The sequence below is a fragment of the Phalacrocorax carbo genome, chromosome 5 (genome assembly GCF_963921805.1).
Source record: "Phalacrocorax carbo chromosome 5, bPhaCar2.1, whole genome shotgun sequence".
In the NCBI taxonomy this organism is placed as follows: Eukaryota; Metazoa; Chordata; class Aves; order Suliformes; family Phalacrocoracidae; genus Phalacrocorax; species Phalacrocorax carbo.
This window is the reverse complement of record NC_087517.1, coordinates 53,177,089-53,201,188: the sequence shown is the minus strand read 5'-3', so window position 1 is coordinate 53,201,188 and position 24,100 is coordinate 53,177,089. Positions and strand designations below refer to the sequence as shown.

Genomic DNA, 24,100 nt, shown 5'->3' with positions numbered 1-24,100 from the left:
ACTCTCCTGTACTAAGAGGAAGACTTTTTAGTGCATAGACAGTGCCAGTATAAGCCACTGATTATCCTATCCACTCCCCAAGAGTGATCTGCTTGACAGCTAAATGAAAGAAGAGAGAAGGAGCATGATACAAACCTAGTGAATTCAGCAAACCATGAGAAAATCAAGAAGTGGGCCCACGTGACTCTCATGAGGTTCAACTAGGCCAAGCGCAAGGTCCTGCACCTGGGTCAGGGCAACCCCTGATATCAATACAGGCTGGGGGATGAAGGGATTGAGAGCAGCCCTGCAGAGAAGGACTTGGGGGTACTGGTGGATGAAAAGCTGGACTTGACCCGACAATGTGCGCTTGCAGCCCAGAAGGCCAACTGCATCAGAAGAAGCATGTCCAGCAGGTCTAGGGAGGTGATTCTGCCCCTCTACTCTGCTGTGGTGAGACCCCATCTGGAGTGCTGCATCGAGCTCTGGCATTGTCAGTACAAGACAGGGACGTGTTGTGGCACCCCAGAGGAGGGCCACAAAAATGATCTGAGGTATGCAACACCTCTTATGAAGAAAGGCTGAGAGAGTTGGGGTTGTTCAGTCTGGAGAAGAGAGGGCTGCGGGGAGATCTTACTGCAGCCTTCCAGTACTTGAAGGGGTCCTATAAGAAAGATGGGGACACACTTTTTGGCAGGGCCTGTTGTGATAGGACAGGGGCAATGGTTTTAAACTAAAAAAGGGTAGATTTAAACTAGGTATAAGGAAGACATTTTTGCAGTGAGGGTGGTAGAACACTGGCACAGGTTGCCCAGAGACGTGGTAGATGCCCCATCCCTGGAAACATTGCAGGTCAGGTTGGACGGGGCTCTGAGCAACCTGATCTAGTTGAAGATGTCTCTGCCCATGACCTATAAAGGTCCCTTCCAACGCAAACTCTTCTATGATTCTAAAATGAGGTGGTTACTGGGAGGCTGTTTCATCATCTGCTGACCCTAGTGCCATTACTGAGGTATAGATTTTATCCAGGGATCTTCGCAGAAGAACCATTTCACATCTCTATCCCTCTCACAGGATAACAGGTTACAGTCAGATACTGATCCAGAACAGGAATATGTCACCCTATAACATCTAGGCACGGAAATGGCATTGGTATGTGGTAGAAAAAAGTAGTATACTGGCAAATTACTTACTCTGGGGATGATTCTGGGGTTAAATTAGACATCTCCTCTGGTGTAGGTACTGCCCACACACGCACAGCCAAAGAGAGGGAGGGAGAAAAGAAATTGATTGTTCAGTACACCTTCCATTTTCTGCTTATATACAAATGAAACAATTCTGGCATTACACCCTCTTGCATTTGCCCACTGCCTCTGCAAACTAGTTCCGACATTTGAACGTTGGTCATAGGACTCTAGATCACTGTATCTAATCAAGTGCTACGTTCCAAGGCTCGCCCTACCCTTCCTCAAATCATTATGTAATCTTGCACTGGCTTCAATCATTTCTGGTTCAGACCCAAACACTGTGCCAATTTGATTGCTTTACAATTGCTTCAAAGCCCAGATGGATGCAGCTCAGTCACTGCTGCAGTTCTCCACAGTTCTCTGACCGTCTTAGAGACAATGTCCCTGACCATCACACTTCAAAACCTAACTCTTCCATGGCTGTAATCCTCCTTCCCCATGGGATCACATCCCAGTACCCTGTAAAACCACAGGGTGTTGGGATAGCTGCTGATGACATCTGAGGACAATGCATGTGACTTCGTGTGCCCTTTGCCTGAATGCAAAAAGCCACCGGGAGCTTGAAGAAGAAAATTTTGCACACCTCAACACTCTAGAGACTCTGAAAGCTGAAATAAGCCAGCAGATATGAAATCAGTAATTGTATTAAGGAGATTTTTACACCAATTATCAAAGGAGGTAAAAAAGCATTAACTAAGATCAAACAAGCTGTGCTTCAGAAGGACAATTTCAGCCTATTGCCACTGGCTATCTTTTTTCAGCAGAAGGCTCAGCCTCTGGCTATGGAGAGGCAGCAGAGTGTAACCATAAGGGAAATGTCTGAGCTCTAGGTTTGCTGACGAGTGAAAAGCTGAAGATAAAATGTTATTGTGTTGTAAGAGCCACAACAGGTGTAGTAAGAGCTGTATGGCTAGAGTGTGACGAGGGCTCAGGAGACACTGTTGGAGCAGGTGCAGTGGCATGATGGAGCCTGCTTACATGTGCCTGGCGACAGGGCTGGCTGATGCTATCACTCCTATTTTCAATGCCCATATTCAGTCCTCAGTACATGAAATTTGCAGAGCCACAGACAGGCATCAACTTGCTGCTGAATGTCTGTCCAAATCAGAACCACCCTGTACATTTGGGTGAGTACTCACCTTGCAATTTCCGGCGATGGAAGCGAGGAGACCCCAGGAAACTATTCTTGATTGAGTTGAGCCGTGTCCTCCATGGCATTCCTCCAATGCTGGGGCTGGATGGTGGTGTTGGGTTGGGTGTGCCTGCTGGGCTCTCCTTTGGCGTATGGACAGGTGTCCCCTTGGGGGTAGGGAGGGGACTTCCCCTTGGAGAGGGGTGAGGGGTGACCTGTATGATGGGGATAGATTTGGTGCTTGGGTCAGTACTAGAAGGGAGCAATCTAACAGGAGACATAGGGTTGGTCTGCACTTTAGGAACAGCCAGCTGCGGGTTAAAGCTGGCAGCAGGCAAGCGGCCCTGAGCATTCTGCACAGGGGTGTTCTGGGAAGAGGGGGCGCTGGTATTGCTGGTAGGGAGTGGGTTGGATTTAGTAGACTGGAGTGGTTTTTCGGCCAATTTGCTCTTGGATGGCAAAGTCTGCGTCTTTGGGTTGGGCTGAAGTGCTGGCTTTGGTTGGAGTACATGTCCAGGCCTGGAGGCGTTCCTACAAGCATCAGGGTCCAAGGAGACTTGGGGTCGGGGAGAGAAAGGGAGGTCGGAGGTCTGAGGGGGGATGAAGAACTTTCTGATAGGCTACAAGACAGACGCAGAGTGTCCATGCACATAAAAAACAGTGAAATACGCATAGAGCGGGCGAGCAGAGAAAGGAAAGTCAGAATAAAATCCATCCGAGTCACAAAGATGCACCATGTCACAAGGAGACACAAGAGATGGAGGTGAAGGGGTAGTGGGGGGAGGGTTTTTGCAAAGAAACAAAAACGAACAAACAAACAAAAAACAAAAAAAAAGACATGCAGTTAGCTGGGAACACAGCATAATCAAAAACAGCAGCAGCGGCAGCAGCAAGAACAACAGTGTCATAACAGGCTTCATCATATTAACCAACCATGTGTCAGCAAAGGAAAACAGAAAGAAAAGTAAAACAAAGGAAAAGTATAAAAAACCAAAATGAAAGAAAGTAACCAAGAAAAAAGAAGAGAGAAATGCCATCTCTCTGGGATTGTTCTGATTGCCCTGCAGTGAGAGAAGCACGATGCTGTAGGGAGGTGAGGAAGGGGAAGAACCACTGAAGCCACAGACAATTGAGATGTGCCAAGAATGGGACCACCTCTTTCAGCTCCAAGTGCCTGTATGCAAACCCAGCAGAGAGACAGAACTCAAAACAGGTGTGTGATACATACGGAGTGGTAAGCGATACAGACAGGTTACTGCACGCACCAGTCAGAACCTCTTTCCTTCCTCTTTACCCCTGACTCTGGCTAATGCACACCTCCGCTGCAGCCACCCATTGCAGAAAGGAGGGGAAAAGGGAGAGTGATGCCGCATGGGCATCCACACTCCTCCCCTGGCCTGGAAGGTTAAACCACTCAGCATTCACTTGGAGTCTTCAGAACACACACCACCATGAGAAAAATATGGACTCAGGTTGGTGTTTGATTTGTAAACAGCTACAACAAAAACTTCAGAGAGGCCTGGCAAATTTGTTTATCTGTGAAGAGATGATACTTCCCATCAGACTTTATGCTTCTCCTGCAACATCCCTCATCACATCGAAGGACAGCTTGATCATCTGAATTTCTGTCATAAAGTCAGAGCAATATTTGCCACTAAGTCCAAATTCTATGGAGGGGGTGGGGTGAGCCATTGTTTTGTAAGACACAGTTTAAAAAGAAAAAGACAACCAAAGTTCATAATCCATCACTGAGTTATCAAAATGGGATTATGATTTTTTTTTTCCCCAAACAAGAACATTTACATATTAGAGGCACTTTGGGTAACCATTCTTACATTGACAGCAAACAGTAATACACAGACTTGAAGGATAGAAGCCTTTTAAAGGGATATCACCAAGCTGAAAATCACATTTAAAACAAAACAAATGTCCTTACAAACTATTGCTGTTAACACCTTAGATTACTAGTATTGGTAGAACTGTAAAAATAGAAACCACTACTCAAGATCTTTAGCTTGCGTCTGCAGTAAAATTCTGATTTCTATAAATTGTTACCTATTATAAATTATTTATCACCATTATTATTATTATTATCTATTCTTAACATCTAAAAGCTGTAATCAAGCACTGTCCAGACATACCATGTACATATAATCATGCCTCAAATCTCAGTCTCCAGTAAGCACACTCACTAGTGAGCTTACTTTCTGGGTTTGATGGGCACAATGTTGCAATATTTAAAAAATGCAGAAATGTATTTGACAATTCCTAAGATTGTTTGTATCAATGTTTTGTAATTACTTTAAAGAACATGGTTAGGCCACCAAAATTAAGAGAAAAACACTACATCAAAACATTTTTATTATTATTAGGATTGTACCATTAAACTGAAGTCTGCCATGTTGGTAAATTCTGATCACCAATGAGAAAGGAAGGGGAAAAGACGAGGGAAGAAGTTAATTTACAGAAGTCACTATCAGCATCTAACTATTAACCATTTGCAAATGACACCAATGGATAAAAGCCAAAGACTTGTGATTACAGATGTTTCCTTGCAATTTTTGTATCTTGTGAGTATGATGGTTTGAGAAATAAATTTGAAAGAAATAAAGTAAAACCCAACTCCCACATAAGCCATTAAGACTATGAAGGGGCACCCTTAATTACTGCATTTTAAATAATGAAATAAAGAACAAGATTAGGTCTGTATTTCAGCTGGTGCAACAGGAAACACCATTAGCAAGATCTTGTGAAATTTAAGAACTCTTAGTTGCTGTTGAATTGAATTCCTCATAGAACTGAACCTAAGCAGCACGTACAGTAAAATGTGTATTTGCTTTTTAAAATATGTTCTCTTTCAATAATCTAAGGTGTTATTAGAAGCATAGGTAAGGACATTTAAAAATATATGATTTTCATTCCAACATTTCCTTTTAAGCCTCAAATTTGACCTGCCTTAATATCATCATGATCTGCTGAAAATGCCATCTGGTTGCTAAATCCCTTTGAAGACTGTTTAATCAACTGCCTATTAAGTAATAATGGTAAGATACAGCAACTATGGAACAGACTTTGTCATCCTTATTCTTTGATGTAGTCCTACTGAGATGTCAGAAATTGATCCCAAGAGATCAATTAATGAGATCAAGATTTAGTTTGCTGCACTGGATGCTTATTTTGTGCACAAAACTGTTTCCATGCTCTTTTTCAGTACATTTTGCAATGACATAAGAATTCTCAGACCTCTGCCTCATTCAACTGACGTCCAGGAGTCCCAGTGTGGAAACAAAGAAACAATCTTCACTGGTTCCTGCCACATTAAAGACGCAGAGGAGACCACAAACACATTTATGCCAGTTGCAAAACAGGGTAACAACTGGTAGGAACCCAGAATATGTTTCAGAAAATAGTTCAATCAAGCAAAGAGTTGGAAGCTTTACTAGCCTATAAACTTACACCCGACAGTGTGTCTTTATGCATATGAATTACACACAATGTTACCTGGGAATTACAAATCTAAACACTTGGAATACTGATACTATCTTCATATATCTAAGAGTCTATCCATCTCCAGTGGGGGATGGCGTCTTCTCATAAAATCATGAAAAGTATGTAGAAATCCTCCAGAGACTCTGGGCCAGACAATTAGGTAACACGGATTGGCATAGCCCTACAGACTTCTTGATGAGGTGTAGACTTTTGTAAGGACTGCAGTCTTGAAGTGACTAAGCTGACCTTGTCAGACAGTAGGAATACTTAACTCTTATCCCTAAAGAAGTTACCAAGGACAGGGAGACCTCTGCCATTGCACTTAGAAACCGTAGTAACTTTGCAACAGCTGCTATCAAGCATGCTTTGTACTAGCTGAGTATCAGCGTTAATTGAGTATTGGTATTTAGTTGACTGTATATTGAATAAGAGCATGTGAATGTACCTTATTTATGGGGGTTTGAGTATTCTTTTTTCATCTTAATTAGTCAATTTCTTACTTTCCTTTTAAAAGGAAACCCCTCAAATTTGTATAACTCATTTTCTCTGACTTTCTAATACAAGCTATTCCGAGGCTAACCGAATCAAGCTGGTTGTAACCGGCATGGTTTGGTGCTCTCCTGTGACCTGACTGAAGGTAGCTGTGAAATGGTTCCTGATATTTGGCCTGAAACTGTTCCATATACAGACCTCAGCTGGATATGGCAGTGTTAAGTCATAGCAACGTTATTCTATGTGCTTATGAGACTGAAAAAGGGCAGGGGCACCTTGAGACCCTTGCTAACAGTGCAGGGAACACATATGAGAAATTCTCTGCTTGCATTTGTAAATAACATTTCCCTTACCACTCATGAAAATTTACAAGCTGCCAAGGAAAAACAAAACATCCCAGCTAAGAGCCACAGCTCTGCAGCAACAGATGTTGAAAAGCATTAAGCATGTGTGAGTGAATTGGACCAACAGATCCTGAAGCAGCACCACTTACCCTTGGACTGCTGAGAGGACTGGTGGAGAGCCCAGATGATGCTCCGCTGATTGACCGAGACCTGAATGGACACAATAAGGAAAACAGCTGTCAGAAAACTTGGACAAGTAATAACCCTGAACACCAGCCACCACAGGCACAGGCATGAAGTGAGGAGGAAGAGGGAGGCTGTCACTGGAAAAGCACATGACTCTTTCCTTTCACTACTGTCACATTTTTCAGTTGTCCCACCCTCAAAACAAAGAAATGCTGTTGCTCAGGGAGGATACTATAATTCTTTTTCATTAAGGGAGTTGCTACCTTCTTTTTGGTCATCAAGCACATGGAAGCTACTACATCTGACCTGTGCAAGCTGAACTTCTGAATTGAAAAAGGACTGTCAAGACATTCAGGTTGGTGCTGAGAATTCTCTTCTGCGCAGTGCTGGTGGACATAGAATGAGATGTTCTTTGTCATGAGTAACATGGAAAAGCACCGTGTGTACGAGGCAGAAAGATAGGGGGTACTTCCAGATATTAAGAAAAAAAAGAAGCCTCCATGGCCCAGGCACACAGTCATTTCCTATATGATGACTTCCCACTGAAATCAAAGCTCACATTAGCTTAACACTTTCCAGCTTCTCACTGATGGACTTTCCATCTCTGTTCTCCAGTAAGATTTCCTGCTGTTGCATTGAACAAGCCACATCTTCTCTATGGATAACAAGTTCTGGTGTTGTTATTGACTTTACTAATATCAACATAACAGCCCAGGTGTCCTCGAACAGAGGCCAGTCAAGGGAGAATAAACTTCTATCCTTCTATTTGCTGATGGTCACCTATGCTGTAATGCTTTTATACTCTCCACCAAAGGCCACCTATGAAAAATGTTGGCTGAAGACAATAAAACATACAAATGTGCTATGCTAAATGTGCTGAAAGGGCAGACAGGCCAAATGCACAAAAATTTCAGCAGCAGAAGTTTCCAGGAGGAGGGCTGCCCAGCAGGAAACCCTCCCCTCCATGTGTCTGCAAAACCCCAGAGGCAGCTGCTTTCTATCCTTTTTAAATAGAAAGAAATTTGTCTTGAAGACTGAAATGTCTTATAGGAGAGGACTTGGCTAAGAACCTAACAACCACCATGCAACATATCAATATAGCAAAACTACTGATGTTTCACCTATAGTAAGAGCCATGAAAGCAATTGCCTTCAGGTAACAAACATGAGAAGGTGAAATCCTCTAGATGCTTGGAAAACAGAGTGCATGTGTGTATATGTATACATATGTGTCTATGTGTGTGTGTACACATATCTATATTTAAAATTGGTATAGGTCAGATAGTTAATGTCGGCTTATACGTAAGAGAACATAAAACAAATTTAGACCATAAACTGTCTCAGTTTAGTCTCTTCTACTGTTATAGAAGAATAAAACAAAAAAATCAGTTTCTAAAATAGTCTCACAGACATATATTACTAAATGAATTTGAGTAGCAGAACTATTAAAAAATATGTGAACTGTGAAAGAGAAATATTTCCAAGGAAAGAGTAAGCTACCACTGAACACAATGGCAGGTCCTGTTCTCTTTATTTGTATCCTCTGCAGAAACTACTCACTGATGGTTTTCTTTGTATCTCACTGCAGTTTGTCCGTCGCAGTAAGCAGGTGAAACCCAGAAGCCCAGACTCAGCATGCTTTTTGCCAGATTACATCAAAATTTCTATGCAGAAACTCCCCGCTTACATTTTTTCTTGTGCCCTGCTGCAGTCTGCCCATCATAGTACAGCAGTCAAAAACTAGAAGCTCAGTCCTGGCATTCTTTTGCACTAGATTAAACCTAACTTTGTACCATTGAGATCTGGGCACTCAAAAAGGTTTATGCAAAGGAAGTTTAAGGGGAGAACTGTCTGGTCCACTTCTGAATGGCTATTTTATGTGCCTCTTCTATAACTGAAGCAGCTGAGTGCAACACAGATGTTCCGTGTATACTGGAAATCAATTTAGTTAAAATCTTCCTTGTATGAGTCATCAGAAAAAGCTTCTTCCAAACCATAAATTACAGAAGGAGTGTTCACATTATCTTGGACAAATATGGAAGGCATTTAGGTGCCCAGAGATGCAGTTAAACACCTACTTAGGAGTTAAACTCCCACTAGGAGCTGTTCCCACCAGCTTTTAATTGTGGTGAGAAAGTCCTCTCTCACACTCACCTGAATTCCAGGATACTTGATTAAAAGTTCCAATCTGCTATTTCCTCTTTTCAATCAGGTGTTTTCAACAGTTCTGAATTCTCCCCTCCCAACCCCATTGTCTCCTATTTTTTTACAAAAACGATCACACGTATGGAAGGCAAAACATGGCAGGCCCCACCTCCCAAATCCCAGTTCCTTATTGGAAGCAATATTTGAAAAAGAGTTGATGTGTACTGTGTTTTCATCCAGCCTAGGAGCCTGAGGTAGGGGACAGAAGAGAGAGTTAGTGTGAAATCCTCCTGGAAATGCATTCAGTATCCACATGATTGCTATTGAACAAGCTTTATTTCTGCTGCTGATTTACATGCAAAATACGTAAGAAGTAAAGTAGGCTCTATAGCAAGTTTTAGTTTGTCCACACTGGAAATAGTATATAGGAGCAGTAGGAAAGAGTTTAATGAATCCTGGGTTAATTTTAAGTGTTGGGGTGAAGAGAGACCTGTACAGTTTCAAAACTTTTCCCCCTTTACAAGAAAGTGCTGGTATGGGATATGACACCCAGACTGAGGAGATCTTCCTTGCATCTTCTTCAATTTAATAAATATCCCATAATTTAGCTTTATAAATGGGACATACTTCCCAAGCTGGCTATAAAAACTCAGTACAGTGGCAGGTTCTATACTCCAGTACAAAAATGCTAACAAGCAAAACCGACAGATTTGTCCCTACCGTCAAGATAATCTGAGCTGTGAAATGCTAGAATTCATTTAAAAAAAAAACAAAACCACAAAAAACCAAAGAAACCACATGCACTGCTCCTGTATCTCAGAGTCAGGTGGACAGAACTGGGACAGGGCCAAAAGAAAGTAATGAAAATATTGCATTATGCTGAAATGCTGCAGTGAAAGAACAGAGAGAATTTAAAATTTTATCCCTCTCACCACAAAATGAAAATATGAGGCCCTACAGGCAGCAACATTAGTATGGCAAACCCTGGATGATCTTATGCGTGGAAAGAGGAGAAAAATATCTCTATGATTCTACGAACTAAGTTTATTTAGTGGGAAATATCTATTAGTGAGTAACCACCTAAGAGTCTCTACAGGCATTAAATGTCATTGAAAGTATTAAATCTCTAATTATTCCAATAACTTAATACTAAATGTAACAATTTAGGAAACTGTGAACATTGTGTGTGACTCACTTTGCTCTGCGTTTTGCATTGCCGTATGCTTGGGCACTAACTCAATGGAGGCCATCAAAAAGTTGTTGAAAATACAAGCAGAAGAGTTAATGCAGTTGCTCAGATAAAGAGCATTCCCTCAAACACAATTGCCAGATTTAGAGACACAAGAAGAGATTCTTTAGTCCCTTCCAAAGTGACATAGTTGTTTTGCCATGCCTGAAGGGAAGAATTTAAAAAAGAACATAAGGGAGGTAGACCCAAGGTTTAGGAGGGAGAAGATGTAGAGGGCACTCTAAACATAAGGTGGGCACTGAGACCATTGCAGGCTATTCCTCCCATCTCATAAATTGACAATAATCTGGAGACACCTGAGCTATGAAAGAGAGAGGCCAAGGACTGAAATGAAATGTGCATGTGTGGGCTGTAGTCTGTAGATGTGATGATTTTATACCTTATTCAATTTATTTGATACTTCAAAGTATGAAAGTTAAAAGGTCCTTTTTTTAAAAGTAATTTTAAAATTCATTTTAGCCAGCTGCTATCAAAGGGGAAGCCATGTGAGGCCCAATTCATGTTAGACCAGTGGTCTCCTGCTGGTGAAATTGAGGAGCTGGAATCCAGTTTCCAGCTGGTTTCGGAGAACTGCAGAATTTCTTGAGAGCTCTAAGAGGTGAAGGGCTGAAGCCTCACACTGCTCAGGTGTAGGCAGAGAGAAATACAAGAAGGGAAAGCACAGCTGACCTGGTAACCATACTACACATATAGCACATGTACAGAGCACTCTATACAGCCCTTCACTCAGATTAATTTTGAAGTGTTTTAAACAGTGTATCTGCTAGTATACACCAGTAGAGTATAGAGGCTTCACAGGCAGCATTAAACATTTGGGTCAGATTTGGTATTTGTTGCTTTGAATAACCATCTCACAATCAAATGAGAGTTTGGTACCTTGTTACAGTCCCAGCAGAACTTGCTTTCATAGCACAGTTTTACCAGGATTCTGAATACAGCCTCTTAGCTGGTCAAGCTGGAGCCATGCTTCCAAGAAGGGGAGCCTGCAGCATGCATGCAGCGTGCAGTAATGCATCAGACTTGTGCCCCTGGGTGAAATGCCTTAGAAATGTTGAATTGGTTTCATTCCACATGTAGTTTTGAAAGTCATCCCAAAATATCCAGCCAACCTCTTATTTGCTTCAAACATAAATTGGGTGGAATTTGATGCTCCTCTTTGCTTGCTCACTCAAATAAAACTGAAAAATTCTAAGCCACCCCCAAAAAATCTAAACGGTATTTGAGGGTATGAGACCCCTGAAAATGACCTGAATTAATATGCAATAGGTGAGCAGTCAGGCATTGCGTGTTACAACATTTCATCACTATTACTCTTGGGTGTCCAAGAGATAAAAACTGTGCTTCCTTGTTCCCTGATCTAGAGAATATGAATAGAACACCTTTGATACTCCACTGTCTTACAGTCCCAACTGTGGAAATAATACTAACTATAACTCCTCTTACTGGGAATATTTATGCTTAAGTCAGAAGGGCTACTCATGGTAATAACCCCTTGTAAGATTAAGCCTTACAAAGGGTACAGAGAAAGGACAGCAGGTGTTGATAACACACCTCTTCTTCCTTTCAGTGCACACAGAGTGTGATGTTAAACAGCACCACCTTCCTTAATTGGCCAATTATACTAAAGTTCCATTTATAAATGGTTTAGAAAGAATTAATAAACAGTAAAGCATGCTACAAGCATGAGAAATAAATGTTACTGGTGCTAATTAGTTTTCTCAATATATACCCTCTCAATAAGCTTTTGCTGTAGTCTGTAGTGATCTATTACAATGATTTTATTAAATAATTTATTAATAAAATATTGTCCCTCTCTTAAGTATTTATAAATGGAACTTTAATTTGAAGCATGACTGCATTCCTAGGTGTACCTATAACCTCTTTACTGAACATAAAGAGCTTTGAAGAGATATCTGTCTCTAGGGCCATCTGCTCACCTCTTAAGAAAACATATACTAAAAAGAGAGGGAATACCCAGCATTTTTTTAATAACACAGACGGGATTCAGCTTCATCTTAAAAAAAAAAAAAAGAAGAAGAAAGGATAAATTAGGATAAAAATTAACTGGAGGGTACCAGACAGATACAAAAAGCACTAAACGGAAAAGGGGGTTTCATTCTCAGAAGGTTTCCTGGTACCTACACAGTGTCTGAGAATAGTTCTCTGTGCCCACAGACATTGAAACATAGAGACAAACAAGAGGACAAAAAAGAACCCAAAAGTAAATTATACGGAGTGTGACTCCAACATAAAAGCACACAAAAGCACCAAAAATGCTTCTTCCCACATATCTCTCTCTCTCTCCCTGCTGTAAAGCCTCATTCACTTAAGTATATCAGCCTGTATTGTATTTGTAAAGTGCAAATGAAAAGTTTCTCTACAAGATACAACAGGTCCCGCAACAGGAATAATCCAAAACTAGAGCTTACCCCAATGGATCAGCACTCGCCATCCTCGGAAAGGGAAAACGAAGAGACAGGGAGAGAGAGAGAGAAAGAAAGAGAGAGGGATGTAGAGGCAGGTGGAGAGAAGAGTAGGAAAAGCAGAGTGAAATACTGTTCGGAGAACTGCACGGTCATAATTATTGCCACCAGTGCCTACGTCTTCAGAGACCAGGAACACTAGGGGGACAGTTTCATTTACCAGAAAATAACTTTTGTCCTGCTCCCAATATTGCAGACACATCCAACTTTGGCACTGGGGAATATGGAGAGGGACGTACTAAGGCTGTAAAAAAAAATTCCCAGCCAAATCCCAATTAAACTAGTCAGCAGAGCAATGGGGTTCATACTTCATGCTGCATTTCTTTTCTGCCTCCTACATAAGGCACGGTTATATTAGACTGTTATCAAGGAAATTGTTCTTTTTGTCCCCAGTTTGCTCCAGGTAGTGTCCCTCTGTCCCCCAAGCTGGCCTGGTAAGAAGTACTTTTTTGCCATGAATGAACTGTGAAACATATTGGTTATTAAAGCATGCATTTCTGAGCCAGCTTGGGAGCCCAGGGTACAAGATTGTAGCTCAAGCTGTGAACCTGCTTTGATAGCAGCTTATAGTCATGATGGTCTTATAGTCAGGAATTCAGATCAGCTAGAACATACCAGCTCAGCAACCCAGCACTTATCTCTGTGGATGCCATCTTGTGCTCCAGGATCTCATTTTTCATTTAAAATAAATTCAGTTTCTGGGTCTTAAAGGTTGGAAAGAAAATCTTTCAAATGTGAATGGAGAATAAATCAATGCCGTGCTGAAAAGAGTCTGAAACAGCAGCTCTAAAAGCAGTATGAATCTCTGGCATGTTGGCTTTGAAGCCTAGCGAGAATCAAAAACTTCAGTATTCTTAATTTTTCACTACTAACCAAAGCATTCAATATAGAAAAGATAGTCAGGTTATTCAGTTTTCAGGGTGCAGGTAAGCAAACTCAGGAAAGTGTCACCATCTCTTCACATTAACAAAGATTAGATTAGAAAATCTGGCGTGTTACTAAGCCAAATTATTTTCAAGTCAGATGCAGTGCTCTTTTTCCTCTCTGTCTCTCTGTCTCATTCTTTCAATTGTCTATAACAGGCTCCCAAGCTGCCAGAGCTACCTCTGGCTGGGTGAGGAAAATCCATTCTCCACAAGACAGTCACCAACAGAAATGCCAAATTTAATATATGCCCAGTAGATTTCACAGTTTACTGCTTAGTGCAACTAGCCATGCTTCCGGTTACATCAACATTGCAAATGCTGGGCTGGGCAATGCAAGGCAGTTTTGAGAAAAGTTAAAATTAAAACATAGTTAGAAGAGAAAGAAAAAGGTGTTGTGCTATGCATTGATAGAGAAGTGGAAAGAAGCATTCCAGTATGTTCTTTTTCATGTGTTTGAGTGACACCCCATTTGTATTTTGGCCTGGAGTGCATATTTGCATAAGATCTAATTCATATATATACAAATACATATGTATGAATATATTTAGGGACAAATGCTGTCCTCAGTTGTACCCATACAAGTCTACCTACAGACATCTAAGTGAGAAGAGCAAATTGACACCCATTGTATATTGGAACGTGTGTGTATATTTATACAGAAAATACACCCATATTCACACATGCAGAATATTAAAATGTAAATAGAATGGGTGCAAGAAGGTTGATTAGTTTTTCTTTCAAGTCATTTTCCCAACAGGGAAGGCACTGAAGAAGTTAACAAAGAGAATGGAAAGCAAATTGACAATAGGGAAAAGGAAGAGGGAAATGAGGTTTAAAAAAAATGAACAATCCCAGGACACAATAGACCCAGAAGCGCAGACATGTGCATTCCCTACAATACTGAAGCAAGTGAACTACGGAGCTGCAGCAACCCAGATACAGAAGAAGAGAAGCACTGAAAGAGGGGGTGAAAGAGAAAGTCAGAAAGAAAGAAAAAGAAAAAGAAAGGGACAGTGGCCTCAGCTACTAAGACAACCATGTGCATCTAGAGGGAAGGGACCCTTAAAGATGCAGTATTCCTTTAAAAAAGACATCATAAAGTTGCATAATTAGACACTGGCCAAAAATTTAATGGCCACCATGATTAGCTGGCCCCATTTTGCTGGGGTTCTCTTTGCTGACTATCCGTTTCTTTCATGTGGCTGTGCACAGATCCAGAATCCAGGTCCTCTCACTTTCCCACCACTGAGGTCCTTCATCCTAACTCTAAGAAGTGGGAGGGAGGTAAAACCACAGTGAATGTGATCCTCCTAAAATGAGTCTGGTCCTTCAAGGAGAAGGACCCTGGGTGATCCTCATGCAGTGCCCTAATCTTCTCTTCCTGTACTCTGAAAAATATCACCTTTGAGAGGGAACACGAAACACCCACGTGTATGTAAGAAATTCCCCCAGTGGTTACTGAAGGGTCATTTCCTCAGCTCCTAACACAGCTGTAGCAGCTGCTAGAGAAGGACAAAGGGACTAAGAATGGTGCTGGAACATCTGCTGAAAGACCCTTTTCCTGTCACAGATAAAATTTCTGCACTTCTCTTACTGGACCTGGCTTTTAATTACTGTGGAAAAGCTCATCTTTGGAGTAGTTTCGGACTAACTTTTAATGCAAGAAGTGCCATGTGTTCAAGAACAGAACTTACATATCGGGGAGAGAGGAACAGGAATTTGCATGTCTATAGTAACAGTCCAGGAAAGCCCAGCCACTAAAGACTGTGTAACCACTACTTCTTCATGGTTGTGAAACTTAGAGGTTTCTAACAGTTTGGGTCCAATGCTTGTTCCTATCCTGGCATCTTAAAGAGAGTGCTTTACACACTACGTGAGGCACAGTCTCTCCTGCAGATACATGATGTTCTTCAGTGTGGCAGGTTCATGACTTGAAACACTGTCCACAAAGGACTGCCTCGGTCTGCAAAAAGCCAAAACAGGGGCTGTGCTTCACACATCCTACAAGTCTCCTGAGGTTTAATGGCCACATTTATCTTTAAATAGAAAGGTGTCTATTAAAAAGGGAATGGAAAGAAGAATGGTTTGTGAAGTCCATAGGTTCCTTTAAGGAACCCACTGTTTCCCCCATTTTGAATGATACGGAACACTCCCAACCTTTGGGTAAGCCTAGTGTTTGTCTAAAATGTATAAGGATTACATTTTGATGAAGAATTATCCACTGGGATGCCAGCTTTTGACATTAGAGAAAAATTCTCTTCGTCTGAGACCAGAATTTGAGGAACAACATGTCCACTAAAAACCTTCCCAAAAGTCTAAAAATTTTTTTTGTTCATGGACCCACATGAGTCCACTTAAACTCCCTAAATCTGGTGGCCTGCATGTCTTTCATTGTGCCTCTAGTCACAGCTGGGAGTTACCCTTTGTTATCCTTCACGATCTGCCACCTGAACTGCTAGACTGGAATCATCCTCCAAAAACTCTATCTTCAATCATGACTGTGTTCTCCAGTGCATCCAGGGTAGTTGTAAGGAGTTTGTCTCTTACCTACAGGCACTTGATATTTTGCTCTGTGATACAGGATTTCCGAAGTTTCCTACCACTGTTGTCACTGACTCAGTTGTGCTGCTATTTCTAGTGCTGGGAGTGGAGCACTCTGGGCTTTCCTAGTGTTTTATATTCCAATCCTTCCCAAAGCAGTCTTAGCAAATATGTTTTCTACCCTGGGCATCCTCACTCACCAGAAGTAGCAGTAGGATGAAATTTCAGTGAAGAAAATGTTGGTACAGTCAAAGGCTGCATTGGGGATAGCCTCAAATGAATGGTACAGTACAAAAACATACGTGGCGTGGGGCTATAAATATCCCACCCTCTTTGTTTCTCTCTAAAGAGAGAACAGCTATGTCCCCACACAGAGAAGGTAAGTACTGCATCTTTAAGGTCTCAGCAGTGAGGTAGAGGAAAGGAACATATTGTCAGTGTTTATACCTTTCTTCTTTGTTGAATTTGGGATTGGCTTCAGAGATATCCAGGCTTTTACTGAACATTGTTTTACTATGGCAGGAACAAAGCGAGAAAACAGAGTTACTACTGTGGACATTTATAAAAGAGAGTCACCTGAAGCAATGCTGGACACCCAGCCCCCCAACCCATCCTCCCCTTTTTAAGCAATGCTCTGAAAAACCTTTCTTCCACTTTCCAACTGTGGCTCAACCCTACAAAGTGCTGAAGTTCATTATCTTCCCCTGACTGCTGAGGTCTAAGATGATTTCCCCCATACATAGTTGTAAACCCTGCTCTTATTTATCCAATTGAAACCCCAGGTACCATCTACTTCATCACATTGTCCAGGGAAAACAGACCATGCCTGAAGGCACAAATTGCAAAGCGCTCATTCCTCAGACTTTTTTAGAAGACCTCAACACTGGGCACAATCTGGGAAAAGGTTAAAATCAGACCATAGAGCCTCTTAGAGGAACAGTAATCCATTTTGTATTCTAATTTGTAGGCTCCATTATGACTTACACCCAGCTCTCTTCCCTATACTCAGTGTATAGAGAAATGCCTTTATTTATCATCTTGGGTCTGAATCCCTGAAGCTTAGAAGCAAAATTCCCTACGCTTTGCTGAAAAGGCAGCTCTCTGTAATAATTTTCACTGGTAATATGCTTCACTGTTTCACAGAACACTTCTTCCTAATGTTAGCTGATCTTTCACGCAAACTATCCACTTCAATAACTAGAAGAAAATGAATAGTTAATGAAGCCCATTTTAGAACAGTTTCTGGACGCTCACAGCAGAGCTGCTGAAAATTTCTGGCATATCCCTGAGGGATTCTAACCTCCATGGAATTCTTCCTAGTCTGTGTAATTTTGGCACAAGGGATAAATTAGCTGGTGCTAAACTAAGCTCAAAACCTAGCTCTTCTCTTTTGACATTTCAATGCAATGCCAGATAGTCTGAGAGGTGTGGATACCACAACAGCAAAAACAATTAAGATGTAATTATGAACCCGTTTAGTTGACAGCTAGGAGGGAAAACCAAGAATTAACAAAACTTAGTCACCAGTTTTAGGGTGGCTGGTGTTTGTGCATACTAACTTTACCACATACGAAGACCCAATGGAGAACACTTGGAGAGGTCAGCACAAGCATTTCAAGGAGTCTGTAAGCTAAACGAGCAGCCTTTGTGCGAAGTTCCCCATCTCCATTAACCAAAACTAAGCCACTGAAGGACTATGGTTTTTCATTTAATACTTTTTCAGCCCGTACAGTTGAAGGCTACCAGGTTTCAAATCTCAGCGGAAATACACGCCCTTAAACAAGCCAAGAACAGACACTTGCAGGGTCTCCACATGGCTACCAAAAGCACAGTTCGTCACACAAACACATAAACCAGAGGTTATAACATAAATCCCCTTTATGCAAGCAAACATCTGTTTACTACTGGGAAAGAGGACAATAGGACTAAATCACAAGACACATGGGTGTGTTCTGCCCACTGGCCAGAAAAGTATTTCTGCCAGCTCAAGAAGCAATGGCTCTGTGTCTTTGGATGTTTACACAAGTCATCTGTGATTAAACAGGGAGACCTGTTTCCATGGTCTGCCTCCCTGTCTTCCTAGTATTGTAGGATAAAAGCACTGAATAGTCATCTGTCAAGACCAAAAAATGTCATTCTTAAAAAAGAATCCACTTGTGGGATCTGAGCCCTCCTACTGCTGCAAAATCCACTGTCAGTGGGTCATTTCATGGAATATAATATGCAACTAGCCATTAAAAATCCCCCACTCCTGGTGCAAGGCACTTGTCAATTTGTTACTGACTTTTCTAACAGATGGTGCCCCATCACCAATGCATCGTCTCCAGACAATGGTGTTCGTTAATGAAGCCAGTTCACGTTATAAACGACTGTCCTGCCAGCAACACAAAATGTGCCGTTGTCATCTGTCGATGTGGATGGTATGAATTATGGAAGCTCACACATGGAGTAAAATAACATCTTCCCTTTAACCCCTTCCAAAACAAGCACTAGCAAGCCCATCATCATCAATCATTGTGTTATTACATCCCTTTCTCCACCCTTAATCACACCTTTATGTCCAGCCCTGAGTTTTTGTAGACATTGCCCTGTATCTCATTTGTGCCTGGCAGGTTTTGCTTCCTCCTTAAGCCAAAGCCCTTCTTTATTGGTATGTAGCCTGGATATGTCTCTGCTCTGAACTTGCCTCAGACTTTTTGCCTTCAATTGTTTCCTCATGTGCAGGACTGAGTGAGACATTTAAAAGCAAAAGAAATACTCTGGATAGCAAGACACAGCTTTGCTGCTTCTTCAGACTTTTGAATCCAAAGTCAAAGCTGAGAGCTGGAAGAGAAGGTTTCAGCTCTCAGAAAACTGTGGGATCAATCTAACACCTCCTATTTGTTCCACACAGTTGGACACTTACTGTAAACAGCTACAGAGTATTGCATCTCACAGGCAGCCTTGGGGTGAGGGAAAGTCATTCACCTCTGTCTGGTTCTGGGAGATTCATGGCCCATGCATCTACCAGGTACCAGATTAAACACTGCAATCTGGATAAGGAGTGAGCAACTGTTTGTCAGTGTTCTGTTCATCCTTGGCACTTTGAGGCCTATGAGGAACACTGAGCATACCCTGTCCTGAACATTCCTTTGCCCAGACCTCACATCAAAGCAAACCACATATTCAAGACAGGTTTCCAACCTACACTAAAATGAAAAATCTTTATGGTAGTGTATCTGAAGGCCACATATCCAGTCTGAAATAAGTCCTAGCATATTCTGGAAATCACCACTTTTCCTCACGGTAGATAGAACTCTAAGAGCAAAACTTCCCAGCAATTCTAGGGGCCTCTGGACATGAAATTATTTCATGTTCTTTACCCAGTTCTCAGTCAGCAAATGGAGTTTCTGGGCACAGCAGGCTCTTTTCGAGCAGATCTTAACAGCTGAACAAAAAAATAATGTCATAAAGCTGAAACAGAAATTACAGCATCATCAGCATACATATATGTGATGTGTTCTTTTATATTGATTGATTTATGCAAGTGTGAATCCAAATGCATGTGCTTCCCTTAGGCTAGTCACAGGGACTAAGGAAGCAACTTCCATGGTTCACAAAAGTGAACTTCCATAGTTCACTTACTCTCCCAGAACCTGCCTTGAGGAGACACCATCTTCCTCTGCTGTTTCTCCACAAGACTGACACTTTCTTTGATAGAAAAGAGGCAAAATTATACATATTCCATCACTTTACAGGCATGTGGTAGTTTATGTGGGTCAGATGCATGCTGGCTCTGACAGCACATTTTAGAGGCATCTACAGATGCCTGGACAGGGCTTTCCAGATTCAAGCTGTTCTGATGACATGGAGGGTGGGGTTCCTCTCATTTAACTTCAGATGCCCAAAAGCTAGGCACCTAATCCAAGATAGTAATCCAGATTCCTGTTGTAGGCTATGGAGACAGAAAGGAAAAACCAGAGGGCAATTTAGCCCATCTAAGATTGTTGGAACAGAGGACATAAGTATCTGAGACCTTCCAAAGCCCTTGTCTGTCCCCATTGCCCTCAGTGACAGCCTGCATCACAAGCTGAGACTGAATGCCTATGTTCTTGACAGTTAAAAAGAGGTGAGATGAATCTTGCCCAGAGGATGTGGTGGTTTCCTGAGCAATAGCTGCAAGCGAACCCTTAAGCCCCTGGCAGGACTCCTCGTCCTGTGTGCATAAGTGCTGCTGGCTGCCAGATCATGTTGCAAATGTGCTTGAAAGTTGTAATGAGTGCTGGTGTGAACAGAAAAGCTCCACAGCCCTTTTGTATGTATAAGATAAAAGGGGGTAGCAAACCCAGACAGGCAGGACTCCTGAGTAAAGGAGGGACCCACCTCTGTCCATGTTGGGCCATTTCAATAGCTCTGCGAGCAGGGACTGGAGAGCCGCCATCTGTCACACTGAGAACCTCCATCGACTTCCTTTCTGGCCGCCGCTTCCCATGCCTGTTCAGCATTGGAGAATCCACACGCTTCCTGGGGGGATCTTTATGAAAAGAAAACGCTGTCAGCTGAATTTGGCTGTAACTTACCTCACATAGGTTGGTTAAATCCTCTCTCAGCAATCTCACTCTCACACCTCCCCTACAGAGACAGGTCTCTTCATGACGGAGATGATAATTTGCAGCCTCTCCCTTCTTCCAAATTCGCAAACGTTAAGACATAAGTTGCAATCCATCTACAGAGGGAAGGAGCACTGCTACTGCCCTGAATGTATGAGCACTGTAAAATAAAGGTACAACTATAGCATAGCTTGCAGAAATTACCTTACAAAGCTGATAACAGTAATAACAAGATGACAGCAGGGGCTATAGCACAAGCTGTTAGTGAGAGTATAAGCCATCTAGGGATCCTGTATATGTACTCAGGTTGCTAGAGCTTGCCTTCAACGTCTCTGCTAGCTAGATTAAATGCGACACAGAGACATGAGTACACTCTGAACTCAGAATTGCGTTCTCCTCTGAAAACATACCCTTTTTTGCATCTTTAAGATTAGATTTCAGGTTTTCCCTACTGCTTTATATTTTTCCTCCTTCAGCATTACAGATTAAACATACTTGTCTACCTCAGAAGAATTTCCAATGAGAGCTACTAAAATTTATCTCAGAGGTCATCGTACAGCTTTTACTGCCATAGCAACTGAAGTGCTTTACTCTTTGTATTCAATACCTCTATGAGGTATTGAAGTGAAAACTGAGGTATAAGAATGAGATATTTAAAGGCAATTCACTCCTAAAGGTGCTGACAAACATTTACTGAGGTTCTGAAGAGCACCTAAATTGCTGTGAAAAGAGTCTTTCGATACCAAACCACACTGCAGAAAGTGCTCCTAGGTGACTTGCCAAACCATACACACCTCCATGGTGAAGCAGGGAACCAAATTCAGAGCCGCTGAGATGTTTTATTACTAGCATCTCTCATGGCATCAAAACAGTAAAAAGAAGGAAGGCAGAAAAAAATACAGAAGTATTTTCTTTTCTTTGTTTGGGCTTGCCTCTATTTATAGACACATTTTTAATTTTAGTGGAGGGTGACCACCTGTAAAAACAGGCCTCCTTCAGTCCTGCAGTTAGAAAGAAGCTCCTAGTGCTCAGCCCCTAAGGCTTCTTCCTCTGCCAGGATTCCTTTGTAAAACCAGTAATATTGCATTTGACAATTCTACCTCTACTGCCTAGTCTGATGGCATTATTTTTATTATGCCTATTTATTATTTTTATTATCCTGCCCTCTTCACGCCCCCATCTACTTGCTTGTTTCTTCTCTCACATCATGTTTTTTAGAAGTAGATCCCTTTAAGGCATGGCTTATTCTTGAAACAATGAGCATGAGCAAAGACGGCTCAAATGCAAATGGACTAGTGACAACAACTGACCCCATTACTGTATAACACAAATGTTCTTTGTACTAAAAGTAATAATTTTCCTATTAAAAATTAATTAATTAGAAAGAAAGCAGTTGTATCTCACTCCATTTCAAACTACATCCAGTAATAAAAAGGTAGCAGAAAATACTAGTAGGGGTAATGACCTCCAGATTAGGAAAAATATATGGTGCATGAAGTTAAGAGAAAAACAAAGGGAGACAAATTTAGTAAAGCAGTTACACTGCGTGACTTCAGCTGCGAACGTGCATGTAAGTGGTCAAAAGTAAGCTGGGATGAAGTTTAGACATATCAAACCTCTGCTTCTTCAAACAAGTTCAAAGAATGAGAAAGGATTCATCCCGCAGGACCAGTGCTGGTATCAGAAGTGTGACTAGAGCCGAGTAACACATATAACAACAATCTAATTGCATTTGGTATCAACAACAGTGGATTGATACAAGTTTTGCAGAGGGATATCAGACATGGGAAAGGAAAGTGGAAGAGTGCAGTTTAAAAGAAAGGAAAAAGAAGGAAGAAGAAGGAAGACGAAGAAAGCAGTTAATGTCAAAAGAATGGAAATGAGTAAGGTCAGACTGCATCAATGTTAGTTATTAATAGAGTCTAAACAAGAAAGGAGGAAAAAGGCAAGAAAAACATTTCAGGAACAGATATTTTAAAAGGCAATTTGATCCAAACATGTTCAAAACAGATGACTTCAGCAAATGGAAGTTTAGCTGAGTGACACTTACAAAAGTGGCAGGCCAAATATAAGGTGGACATTAAAAAAGAGGGAAGAAAACATTTGAAGATGAATTAGCTAAAGACTTGAAAAACAGTGTTTTGTACAGCCATCAGAAAGAGAAAGCTTGAGGGAAGGACAGTAACCAGAGGGACCATGAGGGAATCAACAGAACAATTAAGGAGGAGAAGGATATTGCTAACAAGCTAAATGGTTCTTTCATATCAGTCCTTGCTGCTCAAGATGCTGGAAGATACTGATTTCCAATCTGTATTTTTAAACTATCAAAGGGAGAGACTAAGCAAAAAGAGCAGATAGTGAAACACACCAGTAAATTCAATAACAGCAATTCACAAAGGTTTGATGGAAAATACATCCAGAAACTTGCATGAATGTGGTTGAGCTTCTAATAAAGGTATTTGATTTCTCTTTAAAATTGTCTGCAATCCTACACTATACATGGCTGAGGGTAGCAAGTATTATACGTATTTTTTAAAAGGGTCTGAGTAAGAAATGACAGGGCACTGAGTCTGTCATCACTGCCCAATCTAAAGATACTAAAGAAATCGTTAAATAATCAGCCATCCTGTTTAAAGACTAAAGTGGTGTCATATAAAAGCAGTAGAAGATTTTGCACAAGCACAGGAATTAAAAACAGGAAAACCTCAGGTGTCTGCCTTTCTTTTCTTGACTCTCTGGAAATATGTCACATGAGGGAAAAAAATTAAGTCCTAGTTTGGATCTGTGATAGTTTTGGGGATGCATTTTCCATTTATTTCACATCAGAAAATTGAAGCCATTTCTAAGGATTTTTACAGAGGAAGAGAGAATCGTATAGGTAATGATCCAATTAAAAAGGCATTGATCTGGAAGGTGGGACATAAAGGTTGAACTTCTGAATTTGTATGAGGCACCTATATACTATACGGCTAATCTGGCCCAATCTCTTGTTCTCTGGTTTATTAGGAAACTCCACCCCACAAAAGCGCTTTCCTCAAGGAGACATTAGTTGACATTCATTCATTTTACTGAGAAGTTTCTCATTGCTATCTTTACAGGTAAAGAAAATGGAGCTGGACTTGAAAGATGGTGAAGGTGGCTCTTCCCTGGACCTTTAAGAAAGCTTTATATAGCTGAAACATACAAAAGAGACACCAGAAGAAAGTGTTAGTCTCAGCTGGCCATATTTTCACCTGCATCCATCCCTTCTGAGACCTAACTTGCAAAGAGGAAAAGGCAAAATACTCTGAGAGGCACCT

General features: G+C 41.3%; 1 protein-coding gene across 8 annotated transcripts in view; it reads right to left on the bottom strand.

Moving 5' to 3' along the window:
- The window catches only part of BRSK2 (BR serine/threonine kinase 2), a 333,778-nt gene that overhangs the window by 28,287 nt on the left and 281,391 nt on the right, over positions 1-24,100 (bottom strand). For 5 of the 8 annotated variants that reach the window (XM_064452485.1, XM_064452492.1, XM_064452484.1 and 2 more), the window contains 6 exons: positions 20,575-20,725; positions 16,660-16,725; positions 12,692-12,715; positions 6,833-6,893; positions 2,366-2,573; positions 1,173-1,221 (listed from right to left, as the gene is read on the bottom strand). In XM_064452485.1, coding sequence (XP_064308555.1) covers positions 1,173-1,221; positions 2,366-2,573; positions 6,833-6,893; positions 12,692-12,715; positions 16,660-16,725; positions 20,575-20,725 — 559 coding nt within the window. The remainder of the gene's footprint in view (positions 1-1,172; positions 1,222-2,365; positions 2,574-6,832; positions 6,894-12,691; positions 12,716-16,659; positions 16,726-20,574; positions 20,726-24,100) is intronic. The other 3 variants (XM_064452489.1, XM_064452490.1, XM_064452487.1) reach the window with 2 other exon arrangements.